This window comes from Helianthus annuus, chromosome 14 (assembly GCF_002127325.2).
Source record: "Helianthus annuus cultivar XRQ/B chromosome 14, HanXRQr2.0-SUNRISE, whole genome shotgun sequence".
In the NCBI taxonomy this organism is placed as follows: Eukaryota; Viridiplantae; Streptophyta; class Magnoliopsida; order Asterales; family Asteraceae; genus Helianthus; species Helianthus annuus.
Window position 1 is genome coordinate 106582714 of NC_035446.2, and position 18461 is coordinate 106601174.

Sequence of the window (18461 nt, forward strand, 5' to 3'; positions counted from 1 at the left end):
TACATGTATTTCAGGTAACAGGATGGATCTTGGACGCAGGTGTCGTAACTAGAAGTTTAGATGTCATCCACTTTTGTTAGTTTGTAACCTAGTTGAAGGTTGTGTTTTAAAAATTTGAATAAACAATGTTTGTAATGCATAAATTTTATGAATGGATGAACATCGTTTTGATCATGTAGTTGTTTATTACGATTGAATGCAATGATATTAAACTAGTCACACATCATACGCTTCCGCAAAAGACAAGGTGTGACATTAAATTAGCTAAATTGATTTATTGTATGGTGCTTATAGTAGATTTCTTGTATCTTGAATTCTTGATTTATCATTTTATGGTTTATTTGACTAGTTGTGTCGGATGTTTAAGGTAAATTGTGCTTTTTATTTCAAGTTTAATGTTCGTTTGCGTTTGTTTGTTTATGACCAGTGTTCACGAATTGTTCGCAAACAACTAGAATTCCTTATCAATCGAACACGAACATAAACTTCTCTTCGACATGTGTTCGCGAACAGTTCACAAACATCTGCATTTCCTTAACGAATGAACACGAACATGGCCTTGTTCGTGTTTGTTCGGTTCGTTTACGGCCCTAAACATAATTTATATATTCAATATAATGGTATTGGATTAGGTAAATATATAAATTTGTTTAAAACTGTTTTTTAAGACATGCATTTTGAATTTTCTACTTGTATAACATTTGTAGTAAGATAAGCATGTTAGATGTTTGTTATAATTGTGTATATACCCTTAAAAACAAATAAATAACAATTTCAAAAAAAACATCAGCCATCAATCGAACATAAATCCAAATATCAAACAATATTTTAAAAAAAATATAGTAACACTCCATTGTATATTAGCAACCTTAAAAAACCAATTGTTACACATGAAGGAGTAACTAGTAAGTAATTAACCCAATTCCCTTATTGCTTTTAGCAAAAAAGAATATATAAAAAGAATACTGTGTATCTATATATCCATGTATAATTCAAATTCACAACCCTTTGGGCCACGAAACAATCATCTTGTAGAAACCGGTTCTTCAGCTATGGTCTCCAACAACGGCTTCTTCGATCTACACATTGAAATCATCTTCTTAAACTCAGGCGACGAAAACTCTTCAAGCTCCTCCAAACTCAACCTAGGCGGCGTAGGCGGATTCTCAGGCAAAACTCTCACACTTCCTATTTTATTCGCACCAGATTTTGCCGCGAGAAACAACGAAGCCAGATCAGCCGTGGTGACAACCGAATTAAGTCTATTCATTGGAAACAATACATATACGGAGTTAAGTTGAAGATCTTCATCCGCATTGAGCGGGGAGAAGCGTACTCCAATATGGAGAGTTTTGGAGTTAACTAGAAACGTGTTGGGTGAGTCGAACATGAGTTCGGCGGCTTTGGTTGGTTGGTTTAGTTTTTTAATTTCGCCGCCGGGGTAAATGACCTTTGTGGCCTTTGAGTGTTTTGTGAGGGTGCATGAAGCGTAGTTACCCATGGATGGATGGATGTTTGTTGAGTTATTTGGAAGTTTGATTTGATGATGGGAAATGAGAGAATGGATGAGTATATATGGAGATTGGAATGTTTGACAAGATATAAAAATAAATAAATAATATAAAAATAAGGATAAAATAATTGAAGGTGACAGTTGGAATGGATGTGTTGACAATGAGATTTCCGCGTACCGGAAAAAAGTAAAAATTGTCGATCTGGCTGGCTAATGGGTATACTTTCTATCATATTGGTGTGGTACAACAAACTTCACGGAAGGTACAATACACCCTGAGTATAAACATTCTATGTACACGTGATGTGTTGTCATGTATCACATTAGTTTAAATTAGTACTAGATTAAGACCCCGTGTATTACACGGGTTGAATAAGTGTAATCTTATATATTAAATAATAAAAACTTATATCTTTATGAACCTTGTATATTGTACAGGTTAAATAAATGTAATTTTATATATCAAATAATAAAAAAGTTATATCTTTAAAAACCATGTGTATTACACAGATTAAATAAATGTAATTTTGTATACTAAATACTAAAAACGTCGTATCTTTAAAAAAACTCATGTATAATCGGGTTGAATAAATCTACCAAATAATAAAAAATTACATCCTTAAAAACCCCGTATATTACACGTGTTGAATAGATATAAAAAAGAGTTAGGGGGTGTTTGGGATTCCTTTTTAAAGTGACTTTTGGAGCTCATAAGGACTTTTGAGAAGGAAAAGGAAACCCAAACATCATCTGAGAAGAACTTTTGAAGCATAAAGAATTCCAAACACCATGAAAACTTTCAGTACTAATTATGTCTTCAAAAAGGAGTTTTTGAGAAGTAAGGATTTCTCACTTCTGGATTTGAGAAGGACTTTTTGAGAAGGAGAAATTGAAAAGGAATCCTAAACACCCCTTTATATCTTTAAAAACCATGTGTATTACACAGATTAAATAAATGTATTTTTGTATATTAAATACTAAAAACGTCGTATCTTTAAAAAACCCGTGTATAGTCGGGTTGAAAAATTAACAAATAATAAAAAAAATTATATCCTAAATAAATGTAATTTCGTATATTAAATACTAAAAACGTCGTATCTTTAAAAAACCTGTGTATAGTCGGGTTGAAAAATCTACCAAATAATAAAAAAAAATTATATCCTTAAAAACCTCGTGTTTTACTCGAGTCGAATAAACATAATTTTGTATACCAAATAATAAAAAAAAGTTATGTTTTTAAATAATTAGGATAACATTTAATATTAATTTATTATTTATATATTTAATATAAGATAAGTAGATAAGAGAGGTATTTGTTTTAAAAATATATTAAATAAATAATTTAGATTTGAGGATAATATTTTATTAAAGTATGATAAGATTTAATATTAATTTATTATTTATTTATTTAGCTAAATATAAATTTGAGAATACCTTCAATGAATGACACGTGTCCAAAAGTTGGTTTCTTTTATTATAGTAGTTAGATTTATTGATAGAAGAAATTATGATTGTCACGGAAAGTATATATGTGACTCTTTGTCATGTATATGAGTATGTAATTTCTTACGTGACTATATAGGTATAATAGTGTAAGCAACGCATGTTATTTCCTTCAATCCAGCATTGTTACGTCATTTTTACCCTAAACCATCCTCAAACCACTAAAACATTGGTTGCACTCCTTTAAACTACGTTAGAATTTTTTTTTATTTTAAATAAAAACAAAATCAACAAATTAAAATAACTAATTTATAATTTCTTTAAAAAATAAAATAACACGTAAGTTAGAAATAACAAATAACATAATTTAAATTAATAAAATTCGTAAATTTTAAATTAAAGAAATTCTTTCCACTGCGAATGAGTTTGCACAATCTTCCAAGCCTCAAGGTGAGAATCAAATTCTTTGAGCTCGTATGTGTGTTTGTATTCACTTAGGGCAACCTGAATGACATCCTCGTTTGGCATTTGTTGGTTGCTACTCGCCTCTTTGAGCAATTTGTCGAACTTAACACCATTGGTCTAGATAATATGCCACCTATTCACGGTACACTTTGCAGGTTTTGTTACCCCATTTATTCGTGAAATACGTCAAGGATTAGTAGCCACATCTCACAAGACCCTCGAACCTTGCTCGCTGCTATAGTAACCAAACACTCGCCAATGTCATTTCTTCATTTTCGGTCCGCTCGACCATTTGATTGATAGAAGAACGTCTAATGTTTGTGTAGAGATTGAGAAAGAAATTAGTATGTGACGTGTGGTGTGGCGTTTGTGAAAGAAATGAGTTGTATTTATAGGGTTTTAATTATAAAATATTTTTTTAAGCCACAACGGTCGAATGACCATTCAACCAACATATTCAACTATCACATTTGATCTCCACGACACAGTCTCCACCACCCTCTAAACAAAACTGCCAAGGCTACCCGCAAGAGTGGCAGCAGTGTACCTGACAAGGGTAACTACCCTTAAACTTGTACACGCAGGCACCCCTTCCACCCTTATTTAGTTTATGGTCTACTTTGTATTATATAAATACATATATCATTTATCAAATTCATTAAATAACTTTTTTTTTTGAAAATTAAACTTCATTAAAAAACCACCTCCGACCCAAACGGGCAAAAGGCAAACAAACAAACACAACCCCCGACCTAAACGGACAAAGGGCAAAAAATTACAACATATATAGGGGATATTTACACCACTTCTACCATATGATATGATTACAAGAAAATCTAGCTGAAACCCAAGCAAAACCTCTCGACGGCAATCTTTCCCCTGTTTGTAGCATATTTATGGTTAGAAAAGTGTTCGGGCCTTCTCAATATTTAGTGGTGTGAGTTTAAATATTTGTAAAAAAAATGTTAACCGGTATTTATGAGTAAAAAATGTTAGTTAAAACTTTTCTATCAATCATAAATACTGGGGAGAAAGGTCAGGAAGAGATTATAATAGCCTAAAACATTTAACGCATGACATAGCCTAAATATCAATCATAAATATGAGGGAGAATGGTCGGAAAGATATTATCATAGCCCAAAAATTTAACATGTGACATAGCCTAAATATCAATCATAAATATGGGGGAGAATGGTCGGGAAGATATTATCATAGCCCAAATATTTAACATATGACATAGCATAAATATCAATCATAGATATGGTGGAGAATGGCATGGAAGATATTATCATAGCCTAAGTATTAATCATAAATAGATATGGGGGAGAATGACCTGGAAGATATTATCATAGCCTAAGTATTAATCATAAATATGAGTGGTTTGATGCCACATATTTAACATGAAAGTTGATTAGTAAAAACATATGAATTTTGTGTCTTACATTGCAAATATTTTATATAACTATACAACTATTTCTGGAGATTCATGATCTCTCAACAAGAATAAAGATATTAATGTCGAAATTCAAACATACATACACGTATTGGAATAATAATAGTGGGGAACTCGCATCTTGTAGCGGAGTCGATATCATAGGCCAAGAACATAATTCAAACCTAAAAACGTTAAAAAATCATATATACGTTGTGTGTGTATATATAAAAGAATTCGCACTTCGCGGTTACGATGCACAAGAAACCCTTATGAAAAATTAGGGAAACCCTTATGATAATCATTATATAGTATACTGCAACATCTTTTTATCTAGTGGGAAACCCGCATGTTGCGGCGGAGTCGACAATTTACATCTAAATTTTTAACTAAGTTCTCTAAAATTACAAAGCATATTTTATGTTAAATTTGATTAATTTTGGTTCACTGATTACTCCTTTAGTCCAAATACACAAATAAAATAGAATGTATTTTTGAATATATGTTCTTAATGAATGTGATGGGTTTATGATCCATAAGCTTATTTTTTATTATTTATAAATAATCTAATATATAGTATAGATTTATTAAACATAAATACCATTGATAAAGGGAAGAGGGGTATGAATGAAAGAAAATGATAAAAAGTTATGCATTTTAACTTGACACTTCATATGCCATCTTAAAATTTGACAGAAATTTACTCTTTTGTATATAGGAAATTGTTTACATAGTAATACAGATAACTAGAAAAATAGACTTAATACTGGTTTACTCATTTTGGAAAGACATAAAGAGACTATACATGTCGTGGGATTCAACCCATTCTTCACTAATAGCCTTCTAAATCGTTTTAAGTGTTACGACATTATTTGATGAAGGATGAGAAAGAGATGGGGACTTGATTAAGAGAAGGAGACTTTTGATTAGTATATGAGGAGTTTGATAGAGAGAGACAACTTTATGTTACCGATTAGGCTATATGTTACCATTTTTCAAATTTTCAGTGCAACGTAGATATGAGATCTCACTCACTTTTTTTCACCTTTAGTGTGTAATGGTTTCATAAGTCTTCACTATCCAACACCCATTAAAATAATATTAAAATGTAATAAATTGAAAAAAAAGTAAGAAAATGTTTGATAGGTTAAAAAGCATTGGGCCCACCAACCCTTCACCCTTCATGGGCATCTGCATCCCCCTCCCCCCCCCCCCTCATCGGAAATAACGCCTAAAGGAGAAGTGTGTAATGCTCGATCACCTCCACCGTGGTAGGGATGTGATCCGGTAACATACTGTCTTACATTTAAAGATAAAAATAAACTTATCAGATAATTACTTAATCTAACAAAATGGCTCCTCTTTTTTATTAGTTTTTTTAATTCCTATATATATAGAAATCCGCTAAAATAAAAACCACCTCCAGTTGTAAGAATCGTCAGAACTACTTGATCCCGGGCGAGTTGGACCAAATTTTTTTTTTCATAACCGTAGATGCGCGTATTATAAACACATTTGTAAAAAAATTCAAAAAAAAAATGTCGTGTGTGTAGTTTTGAGCACCACAAGTTTGGGTTTACGAGTACCGTAAAATAAAATTTACGGTACCCGTAAACCCAAACTTGTGGTGCTCAAAACTACACACACGACATTTTTTTTTTATTTTTTTTTACAAATGTGTTTATAATACACGCATCTACGTTTATGAAAAAAAATTTTGGTCCACCTCGCCCCGTACGGTGTAGTTCTCACGGTTCTTACAACTGGAGGTGGTTCTCATTTTAGCGGTCCCATATATATATATATATATATATATATATATATATATATATAGGCCGGTTAACGTACAATAGGGCTTATCGTGCATTACATACGCGATAACCCCAACCGTCAGATCTTCATCTCCCATGCGATTTAATACCTCCATGCGAATTGTATGAGGTGTGCGAATTCAATCTTCCACATGCGATTTTCTCCATCTACACACCCCATGCCATTTTTCACATTACCCCATGCTAACCATTTTTTCACATGCGATATTCAATTTTCCACATGCGATTCTACACACCCCATGCCATTTTCCACATTACCCCATTCTAGCCATTTTTTCACATGCGATATTCAATTTTCACATGCGATATTCAATTTTCACATGCGATTCTACACACCCCATGCCATTTTTCACATTACCCCATGCCATTTTTTCACATGCGATATTCAATTTTCCACATGCGATTCTACACACCCCATGCCATACCCCATGCTAGCCATTTTTTCACATGCGATATTCAATCTTCCACATGCGATTCTACACACCTCATGCCATTTTTCACATTACCCCATGCCATTTTTCACATGCGATATTCAAATCTTACACATGCGATTTTGTCCATCTACACACCCCATGCCATTTTTCACACTACCGCATGCTAACCATTTTTTCACATGCGATATGTATTGAATTCGCACCAGATCTGCACCTGATCGAACGGCTGGGATGATCGCGTACGTATCGCACGGTAAGCGCATTTGTATTTTACTCTTTACCTATATATATATATATATATATATATATATATATAGGGGACCGCTAAAATGAAAACCACCTCCAGTTGTAAGAACCATGAGAACTTTTTGATCTGGGGTGAGTTGGACCAAAATTTTTTTTTCATAAACGTAGATGCGTGTATTATAAACACATTTGTAAAAAAAATGTCGTGAGTGTAGTTTTGAGCACCACAAGTTTGTTTTTACGGGTGCCGTAAATTTTATTACGGCACCCGTAAAAACAAACTTGTGGTGCTCAAAACTACACACACGACATTTTTTATGAATTTCTTTACAAATATGTTTATAATACACGCATCTACGTTTATGAAAAAAAATTTTGGTCCAACTCGCCCCGTACGGTGTAGTTCTCATAGTTCTTACAACTGGAGTTGGTTTTCATTTTAGCGCTCCCCTATATATATATATATATATATATATATATATATATATATATATATATATATATATATAGTAGGGACCTGCGGAAAGTGTGTTTTTCCTAGAAAGTCTAGGAAGCGATTTGGGCCATCCAATAGGTGTGTTTAATGGTTAAGATGAAGTCAATGGCAATCTTGTAATTTTTTAGTTTATTTAATTCATTGTTTTAAAAGACTAGGGGTAATTTTGTCAATATATCATGTTTTAAATCAATTAGATAATCGTCAGTCAAACCCAGTCCTTAATTTCACGTGATTTTTCCTCTCTCTCTCCAAACCCATCTTCGAAACCCCAATCCCTACCAAAAATAACTACAATCATGGAAGAAGATAACTTTAGAAAGGATGGAGAGCACCGGATCAAATTAAAACACTTCTCCATCTCCACCATCTCCGAGTTCATCATCACCATTCAAATACTGTTCGTATCATCTCCGTTTTCTTGACGATGTGTTTTAACAGCAAGCAAATTAATACAGTTGTGTTTTAGCAGCAAACAGATTCATACAGTTGTGTTTTAGCATTCAGATTCATACAGTTGTGTTTTAACAGTAAGAAGATTCTTACAGTTGTGTTTTAGCATTCAGATTCATACAGTTGTGTTTTAACAGCAAGCAGATTTATACAGTTGTGTTTTAACAGCAAGCAGATTCATACAGTTGTGTTTTAACAGCAAGCAGATTCATACAGTTGTGTTTTAACAGCAAGCAGATTCATACAGTTGTGTTTTAGCATTCAGATTCATACAGTTGTGTTTTAACAGCAAGCAGATTCATACGCTGTGTTTTACCATCCATGCTGGTAATGCTGGAGGATTTCTTGATGCTGTGTTTTAACAGCAAACAGATTACAAAAAACAGTAATCTGCCAATTATAAAACCACCTTTATATTATGGCATCTATAAAAAAATTGACTTTAGCCCTGTAAACTGTTAAAACACAGCACCAAGAACATGCTGATAATTTCCAGTAATCTTCTGAACAATGGAATATGCGATTGGTTTAGATTTCGAAAACAAATTATTCAGAAAATCATGGAGAAAAACGGTTACAAAATATGGACATGGATAGTTAGTTAATGAAGATAAATTCAAAAAATAAAAAATAGAATGTGAAAGTACACAATTGCCCTTCTAGTTAAAAATATTCAATGCCACATGTCGCATTCTGATTGCTTCCTAGACTTTCTAGGAAAAACCCACTTTCTACCCAACTCCTACTATATATATAGAAACGGGTTCAGTAGAAAACGGCAAAAAGTGTGAGAACGCATCCTGGCCCAACACATGGCGTGGGGCATGATCAGGGTCCGAGGGTTTTTTTTTTATCTTTTTAGTATTGTTCTCCTTTTCCGATTTTCGCGTTTGACATGCTGCTTTATTTTTTGCGTGCAAGATAATTTTGGCGTTATCTTGAATTATTAATTACTTGGCGTTTTACTGTTTTTCTCAGATTTCTTCTCGTTGAATTAATTCTTTTTTTGTCACATAGTTATTTTTTTTGGCGTTATGGCTTTTTCCATGTCAATTTTTGGTGTTTTGTATCTTTTTGTTAATAATTGATTACCATAGATTAATATTTTATAAAATTACAATAATACGAAATCAAAATAAACGAATAGTTTTCCATATGTGGGGTTACATCAGAGATGTACCCATCACTTTGTTCATCACTTTCTTCAGATTCATCACCATCAAATTTTAGATTTGCGTATAACGCCATTAGCTCGTCTTTTCTTTGCTGCAGCCTATTCTTGAATATCACTGCATCCTTGGATTTTGGATCGTTTGAAAGTGCTAAATCACAGAGTTGTTCAATGATAGATAGCAACCCTGTCTTCAACATTTCTTCCATTGGCAATGAATATTGCACCCCGTTTTTATAAGTCACTTCAAGCGTTCCTTCTTCCTCATGCATTACCCAACTGCTAAGTTTTGGTATAGGAGTATCGTCAATATCATCATCATCTTCATCATCTTCTGCTGGAAATTTTCTCTTCAGTCTTTTTATTACAGTTCTGGTTCTTTCACAATCGTTGGCCATTGGAACTTCAAGGGCCAAGATATACTTCTGAACCCCTTCATTCATTCCAAGCATGGCTTTGATTGTCCTTACCTTTACCCTTATCCTATCAGAGAACTTTATGATGAATCGTTTCTCTTTCCTTTCAAACCTCCATGCAATAACCTTAGTCATTTTTAAAGTTTTTGGCGTTTTGTACAATATGTGGCGTTTTAGTCAATTTTTTGGCGTATTTGAGCTTGTGTTCTCATGGTCTTCTTTTATATTGACTTTTTTCCCCGCGCATGACAGGTAATTATGGCGTTTTGAAAAAGATAAATAAATTTAATTTCCCAAGTATTTTGCTTTTAATATAATAAATGTTAGTAATTATGTTTTCCGTCGTTTCATTTTACTGTTTTTTGTAGTTACTATGTTTTGTTTTCAGACTCAACTGTTTTTATGGTATAACACGTCTAATCTTGACGGCTGTAATTATGGCGTTTTGTTTTCCAATGGCGGTTGGATAACGTTTGGACTTTTTTTGCTTTATATTCTTTGCATATTGTTTCACGTTTTTTTTATAATAGTAGTTCAAAGTAATTTTATTATAGTTTGGTAGTTTTTTGGGGGCGTTTGTATGGCATCATGGCGTTTTACAAGCATTTGCTCATTTTGTCATTCTATTATATATTTCATTATAGTATTAATGTGCTTTTGTTGTTTATTAACTGAAATTACAAAACAAACAAGAGATAAAGAAAATTAAAAAAAAATCAAAATAGAAGCAATTTATGATTTAAATCTTCAGTGTCATCAGTCTCTTTTTTCTTATGAAACTACAAGAACTGTGACACATAAATGGCGTTTTGGGTTTGGTGTGGTTTATTTTCTTTGTTCATGTGTTGAAGTGTCTTTGTGGATGTTGGAGATATAGATCAACCCTTTGTGGGTGGATGCTATCTGCCCGTCGTCTTCATTATAATCATCGAGGCCAAAGTAGCATTTACACTGGTATAGGTCTCTTCTTCTCATCCAAACCTTCTTCAAGAACAAAGATGACAGAATGACATATGGGTGTCATCAGTCCCTCTTTTTTGAATTTTGTCCATCTCATGCAGCAAAATCTAACTACACTCACGTAATAAATCATTAAGCGAAACTTCATGCAGAACATTACTGAGTATCAAAGAAAAGATGTTTGCCATCGTTGTATATTTTGGCGTTTTACGTTGAGTTGTATTTTTTTAGGAAGCACTGTGTTTTTTGTGTGCTTTCTTGGTGTGATAAACGGAATGTGGTGAGACGTTTCTATTTATAGAATTTTTTTGGCGCGTAGTTAAGGGGGATATTATTTTGATAACAAAAAATGTAATTAACATTTATCCGGATGTAAGGTTTGGCGTTATATATTATCGCGTTTCATATTTTGTGGCGTTTTTGTAGCAAAGAGCTTAAATAAAAACATAGAAAAAAGTACGCAGTGATAAAATTGGCGTTTTGTATTTATTTGGCGTTTTATTTTTCAATGGCGTTTATATGAGAAATGATGTTTTACCTTTTTACCCTTAATGAAGCGCGTCCACGTAATAAAATTGATGTTATTTACGAAAATGCCACTGCACCAATCTAGTCCATAGATTGTTTTGATCGGATGATCAATAAGCGTTCTCACCGTTCTCACACTTTCTACCGTTTTCTCTAAATCTTGACTCTATATATATATTGGATAGAGATTCTTATAATTTTTTTTTCATATGTATATATATGTATATTGTCAATTTTGAATTTTACACATGTATATAGTCAATTTTTAAAATATACATATATGTATATTATGAAAAATATATATCCTTAACCTAAAAAGTGTAAGAAACCGGGTCAAACTAACTCCGATTGAGCTCATTCCAACGACACTGGAACCGACTTGTCGAACACTAACCAAAAACTCTAAACCCAAAAACCTAAAGCTAAACCCTAAATACGAATGCTAAAAAATAAAACTAAACCCAAAATACCAATGCTAATCCCTAAACCCCAAAGCTAAAACTAAATCTTTCCCTTCAAACATAGATGTGCAACACTTATATTTCAATTTTAAACACGTATATACATATATGTATAGTTTAAAGATTGACTACACACGTGTATATATCTCAAAAAAAAAACTGATAGAAAAATCTGCAACTTTTCAAAAAAAAAAAAAAGTTTTTTTACATTTTTGCTTAGGAAAATGTGTGGTTCAGAATGCTTCTCACACGACCCTAGCCCTATATATATATATATATATATATATATATATATATATATAGAGAGAGAGAGAGAGAGAGAGAGAGAGAGAAACGGGATCAGGAGAAAACGCCCAAAAGTGTGAGAACGGTGAGAACGCATCCTGGCGTCTATGATCAAGGGGTGAGGGATTTTTTTGTCTTTTCAATCTTCTTTTATTTTCTCAACGCGCTATAATATTTTCTGGCGTCTAAGATTATTTTGGCGTTAATTATATTCATTAAACTTTTTGGCATCGAATTAATTGTTTTTGTGTCACATAGATAATTTTTTGGCGTTATAGCGTTTTCTGGTAAATTTTTTGGCGTTTTGTGGCGTTGTATAATAATTCACTACGAGTCATTAATATTTTCATAAGATTACAATAAGACCAAATGTTTTTATGGCGTTTAGTGAATTTTTTTGGTGTTTAATACTTTTGACAAGGTGCTTTGCCCGCACCCGTTCTCATAGTTTTCATACTACTAGCATTTTGGTGTTTGTAGTTTTTGGCGTTTTATATAACAATGTATTTTATTTGTAGAGAATTAGATAACAAAACAACAGATAATCTGATAACAAAACAATATAAAACGAAAAAGAAAAAAAAATTAAAAATGGTAATCTAATTTCTCATCCGAATCTTCACTTTCATCAGCCTCTTCTTCTTGAATTTGTTTTGGCGTTTTGAACCTTTGAATACCTTAGCTAGATGTCAACTTTCCTACATAAACCCCGTCTTTTTTAGACGAAGCTGCTTAGTGGCATCCTGTTTTTTGGTGTGATATTCTTGTTTGGTGGCATGTCATTGAAGATCAACTCTTGGTTGATACTATTTATAATAATGGAGTCCAAAATAGCATTTTACACTTGTGTTGATCCCTTTATGCCATGCCTATATTCATCAAGAACAAAGCTCACATGATGACATATCACTGTCATTAGTCTCTTTTCTCTTGAATATTTGTCCATCTTATTCAGCAAAAGATTATAGAGATAACCCCCTCAGAGAAAAATCGATTCAGTGAAAGCTTTGCCATCTGTGGTTATTTTAACTAACCTTTTTTGGCTTTTTAAAGTGAGTGGTTTCTAGAGAACATGACGTTTGTTTTTCTGGGTGTGATCAATTCATTGTGTGTATACCCCTCTCTTATAGGAGTTTTTTTGGCGCGTAGTTTAGGCATGATTTTTTATTATAATAAATGATAGTAATAAAGTAACCGTCTTTTCAGTTACTGTTTTGATCAGCTTTTATCAGTTTCTAGGGTGATAGACGTCCCATCTTCCCAGTTTGGCTCTTTTTTAAATAACGTTATGCAGACCAAGATGACAAAATAGAATAATGGAGAAAATAAAATATTAAGCAGGAAAAATATTTTTTGTTACTTCTGGCGTTTTGTAAGCAATAACATTTTTTAGTATTTTTTTGGCGTTTTGCAAATAAATAGAGAAATATATTATTTAATTATCTTAAAAAAAGAAGATTACACAGAAGAAAAAAAATTAAAACCCTTCGTCAGAAGGTAATTTATCCGAAAAGTATCCATCACTTGCGTCATCTTCTTCCTCTGAGTCTTCATCTGGATCTTCATCCATGTCATCACCTTCACCTTCATCAGCTTCTTGTTCCTGAAGATTCTGAAGCCTCCATTTGAACATGTCTTGCATTAACGCTAATTTTGAGTCCATTTCTGTGTTCAAACAAGTGGCGTTATGCAACTCTTCCATGAAACCAAGCCCTTGCTTTGTCATGATGTTTTCAAGCCAGTAGTCTTCCTGCTATCCTCTGTCGTATATAACGGTCACCATGTCTGTTTGATCATCAAAACGCCATGATGTCATGACAGGGTCCGGCTTTACATCTGCTTTGATTGGTCCAAATTTCCTTGTTAATGCTTTCATAAGCGTATGTGTTTCATGACATTCGTTATCCAGAGCGATGCCAAGAGATAGGATACCCCCCTGTACCTCTTTTTCCATCTTCAAAATTGCCTTTATCGTCCTAACATACACCCTCATTCTGTTGTCAAAACGCAGGACGAATCGCTTGATTGCCAGAGTGTATCTCCACCAAATGATTGTTGCCATTTTTGGCGTTTTGGTTAAATTGGCGTTTTTGGTTAAAGATGTTTTTGCAGAAATGAATAGATTGAAGTGATTATGGAAGCGATGTTTTACGTCGTTTATATAATGATGTTTTTGGCGCGTAATTTAGGAGGGAATTTCTTCTAATAAATGTTAATAACTGAAATTCAGTTACTGTGTTGTTTCCTCTTCCTGTAATATCCAACGCGTTTTATCACTAATTTTTGGCGTTTTGTTTTTAATGGCGTTTTATTTTTTTGAATGGCGTGTTATCATTTGTTGGCGTTTTAAATTTGAGCGATAAAAGACCCTTTTACCCTTAATGAAGCGCGTCCCACATAATAAAATTGATGTTATTTACGAAAACGTCACCGTGCAATCTAGTCCATGGATTGTTTTGATCTGACGATCCATAAGCGTTCTCACCGGGGGGGGGGGGGGGTTAGGGGTTTTTTAGGTTTTCTGGGAGGATTTAGTTTTTAGCATTTAGCTTGGGGGCGGGGGGGTAACACCCCAAAAATTTTTAGTATAATAATAAGTGAAAATAAACAAAGAATTTAAGATAATTAATGAAATGTGACAAAATGGTAGTTAGTTTATGGGAAAGCCTAAATTAAACACTCTTTCTAAGTGGGAGGGTTCAATGTGTAAGTAATAAACTAAAAGGTTTTACTAATAAACAAAAAATTGAAAAAGACACCCACATCTGGGTTCTGGTCGATCGAACAGGAGAGCAAGCAAAGGGGGAGTGAAACCCTAATATCAAGAATTCAAGCAATTAAGGCTGAATCAAAGGGAAAAATCTATTGCATGAGCCCTAATTTCGAGTAGCTAACCTCAAATTCAGAAGTGGTAAGTTTAATTTCTGAAATCATGAATTGTTGGATGAGGGGTTCAACCCAATCTTGAATTCTTGTGCTTGAATGTGAGAAATCTGAGTTAGGATTACCTTCTAGAACAAGAAGCATGTTTGATTCTAGGTTATTTGAAAGATTTTAGTGAAAACCTGTTATGGGTGAAATTCTGAGCCTATATCCTGGAAAATATCTTGATATATATCTTGTTTATTGTATCTGTTTACATCCGGGATGCTGACTCAGGATATTGGTAACATCCTGAATGGTATCCTTAGGATCACTAACGGATTAAATGCAGGTACGTGGGTTAGAAGCTAGCAACGTTCGTGAAGACCTTTTCTACTGAAGACTCGGTCCAAGTCGTTCACAAGAAGCCGTTGAAGCCGCATTACTCGGTCTACAACGTTCACATTGGAATATTCGGAGCATCCCATGTTTATAGGAATTTTAGTTTGTAATTCGTTACTATAAATAGTGGGTATATCAGATCAACTAGGACATCACAATCACACTCTCTACACTCTCAACACTTGCTTTCTCGCAACTTTCACAAAATTCATTGTAACACTTAGCGATCTGATCTATATCCTGCACTGTATCCTGAAGTTTAAAGCAATAAGAAGAACTAGGCAGCTGCGATTGTCAGCTCCCGAGGTTTTATGCCGGCGATCTAGATTGATCAAGGGCTTTCCTCGTACATCTCGTGTCATTTACTTTACTTTATTGCTCATTGTTTGATCGTAGATACAGCTCAATATCCTGAGCCGTATCCTGAACACTGTTTTTCCAAAGAACCTAACAAGCATATTTTCAACACACTTTTTAGCACACTACCTCACTCAACTAATTTGATCACTTAATTGCTTCGGTAATTTTTGACCAAAACAATTTGGCGCCCACCGTGGGGCAAGTGGTGCTCTCTTTACTAAAAATCTTTGTGAAATCGTTAATCGGTTTTCTGTTTTCAAAACTTTTTGCCACATTGTTTACAATGGCCTCAAGATCAAACATGAGCTCTTCTACTGTGTCTGCTACAACTTCTGCAACAGTTGGTTCGGTGCTTCCACCGCCTCCTCCAAGGATGCCAACCTCTACACAATCTCAAGATGTTATCCCTACTCGGAGTGTTCAGGGATCTGCTCCTGTTTTAGCTTCTAAGGATGAAATTCTAACCTTGTTTGGAAGTGTGCAGGAACAAATGAGGCAGCAACAGGAAACAAACCAAATGCTTTTAAGGGAAATACAACTCCTGAAGTCTGGCTCGAGCAGATCTGCTGAGGATAATGTCACTCCATTACATCCCAGAGTGTTGAACTTTAGTTCAGCTGTGTATGCTGAGGATAACAGGGGGAATATCGTGCCCAGCCTTCCTCAGAATCATACTCCTGAAATACCCTCCTCGGTCAGGATATCGACTGTGAAGAGCTCAGGATATGCTTCAGGATATGGGCAAAATCCTCTAACGGGTAACATATCGAATAATAATAATGCTATTACCGCTAACAGTGTTGGATTTTTGCAGGATACAACTGTAACGTCAGAATTATCCAGGGAACTTCAGAAATTAAAGGATATGATATCCAGTGTACCTGGGGTGGTGCAGCCAATTCCTGAAGTGTCCCAGGATAGCCACAGGGTATCTCGGTTCGTGCATCCTATATGTGATGCTGAAATCCCAAAAAGATTTCAGACTCCGAACATGAAACTCTACGACGGAACCACGGATCCTGAAGAGCATATTGCCCAGTATAGGGAAAGGATGGAGATCAACCCTATCCCTCCAGATCTCAAGGAAGCCTGCTTGTGCAAGGGTTTTGGTTCAACCTTGACAGGATCGGCTTTGAAATGGCTCCTAAATGTTCCTCCACATTCGATTACATCTTTTGCTCACTTAGTAAATTTATTTAATAGTCAATTTTCTTGTAGTAGAAGCTTTGAAAAATTAACAAGTGATCTCTACAAGATAACACAAGGGCCTCAGGAATCCCTTAGGGATTATGTGAACAAGTTCAGCCGGGAATCACTAGACATTCCTCATCTTGATGTTGCAACGGCTGTGCAAGCTTTCAAGATGGGGCTGCAAAAGGATTCTCAATTCTATCAAGACCTTGTAATGAACCCATGCAGGAACCTGGATGAAGCCCGGAACAGGGCTCTAAGATATATTCGGTTAGAGGATGACAGAAAAATGCAAGAAAAGATGAATGCATCCTCGACATATGAATCGACTAACAGGAAATCAGAATCCTCATATAGACCATATCGCTCTAAGCCATATGGCAGAAATGATAACAAGAGAGTGAATGCTGTTGAAGACGAGGATCCTGAAGAATATCCTGAATTATCTGAATATTGTTTTTCTGTTAATATACCTGAACTAATGTATGCTATGCAGGGTTTGGGAGATAAAGCCAGGTGGCCTCGGAAGAATCAACAAAAAGCAGATTGGAAAGACAAGTCAAAATGGTGTGCTTTCCATGAAGATTTTGGACATATGACTGAGGACTGCATCGCTCTGAGGAAAGAAATCAGCTACCTTCTAAGCAAGGGATATTTGAAAGATCTCTTAGGGAAGAAGAAGAATAAGGGTCAGGATACTGAGAAGGATCCTGAGCGAGCGGCATCACCTCCCGTCGATGCCAAGATAATCAACTTCATTTCAGGAGGATCCGACATTTGCGGAACTTCGTATTCGGCGGCCAAGAGACATGCAAAGGAAGCTAAGGCCGAGAGGGGAGACAAACCTATCAGGATGACTACGCTCACAACTGACAAAGTGATCACTTTTGATGCAGATGATAGGGATACTGTCCAGGATCCTCACCATGATGCTCTGGTAATAACATTATATGTGGCTAACCATTTTGTACGCAGGATATTGGTTGATAATGGCAGCTCCGTCAACATAATACAACTGGAGACTCTGAAGAGGATGAATGTGTCTCCGATGGATATCACTTCGAAGTCTACTATGCTCGTTGGTTTCAGTGGAGAAGCTAGGAACACAGTGGGAGAGATAAGGCTGCCAGTATATGTTGAAGGAGTCAACAAGATGCAACGTTTTTGTGTGATGGATTCTCTATCATGCTATAACATCATCCTAGGAAGACCTTGGATCCACGATATGAAGGCCGTTCCATCAACGTATCACCAATGCATCAAGATCCCTACCCCTTGGGGGGTTGTCAAGATCGACAGTGATCAGCAGGAGGCGAAAGAATGCTACTCATCCTCGATGAAATCCTCAACCAAACCTAGTGCAGCATAGCAATTAAAGACGCGGGCCCAGGATATCGTGGAGGATCCGGAGCAGGATGTGAAGAAAATTATCCTGGACCAGGATAATCCCGATATTTCGGTGCTCGTGGGAACCAATATCCCTCAGGATATTGAAGAACAATTAATTAACT

At 34.9% G+C, this 18461-nt stretch overlaps 1 protein-coding gene across 1 annotated transcript; it reads right to left on the minus strand.

The window, feature by feature from the left end:
- Positions 1-1024: 1024 nt before the first annotated feature.
- Positions 1025-1501, minus strand: LOC110907090. Its single transcript, XM_022152122.1, has one exon. It carries the CDS (start codon positions 1499-1501, stop codon positions 1025-1027), a length of 477 nt encoding a protein of 158 aa, XP_022007814.1.
- Between the last annotated feature and the right edge of the window lie 16960 nt (positions 1502-18461).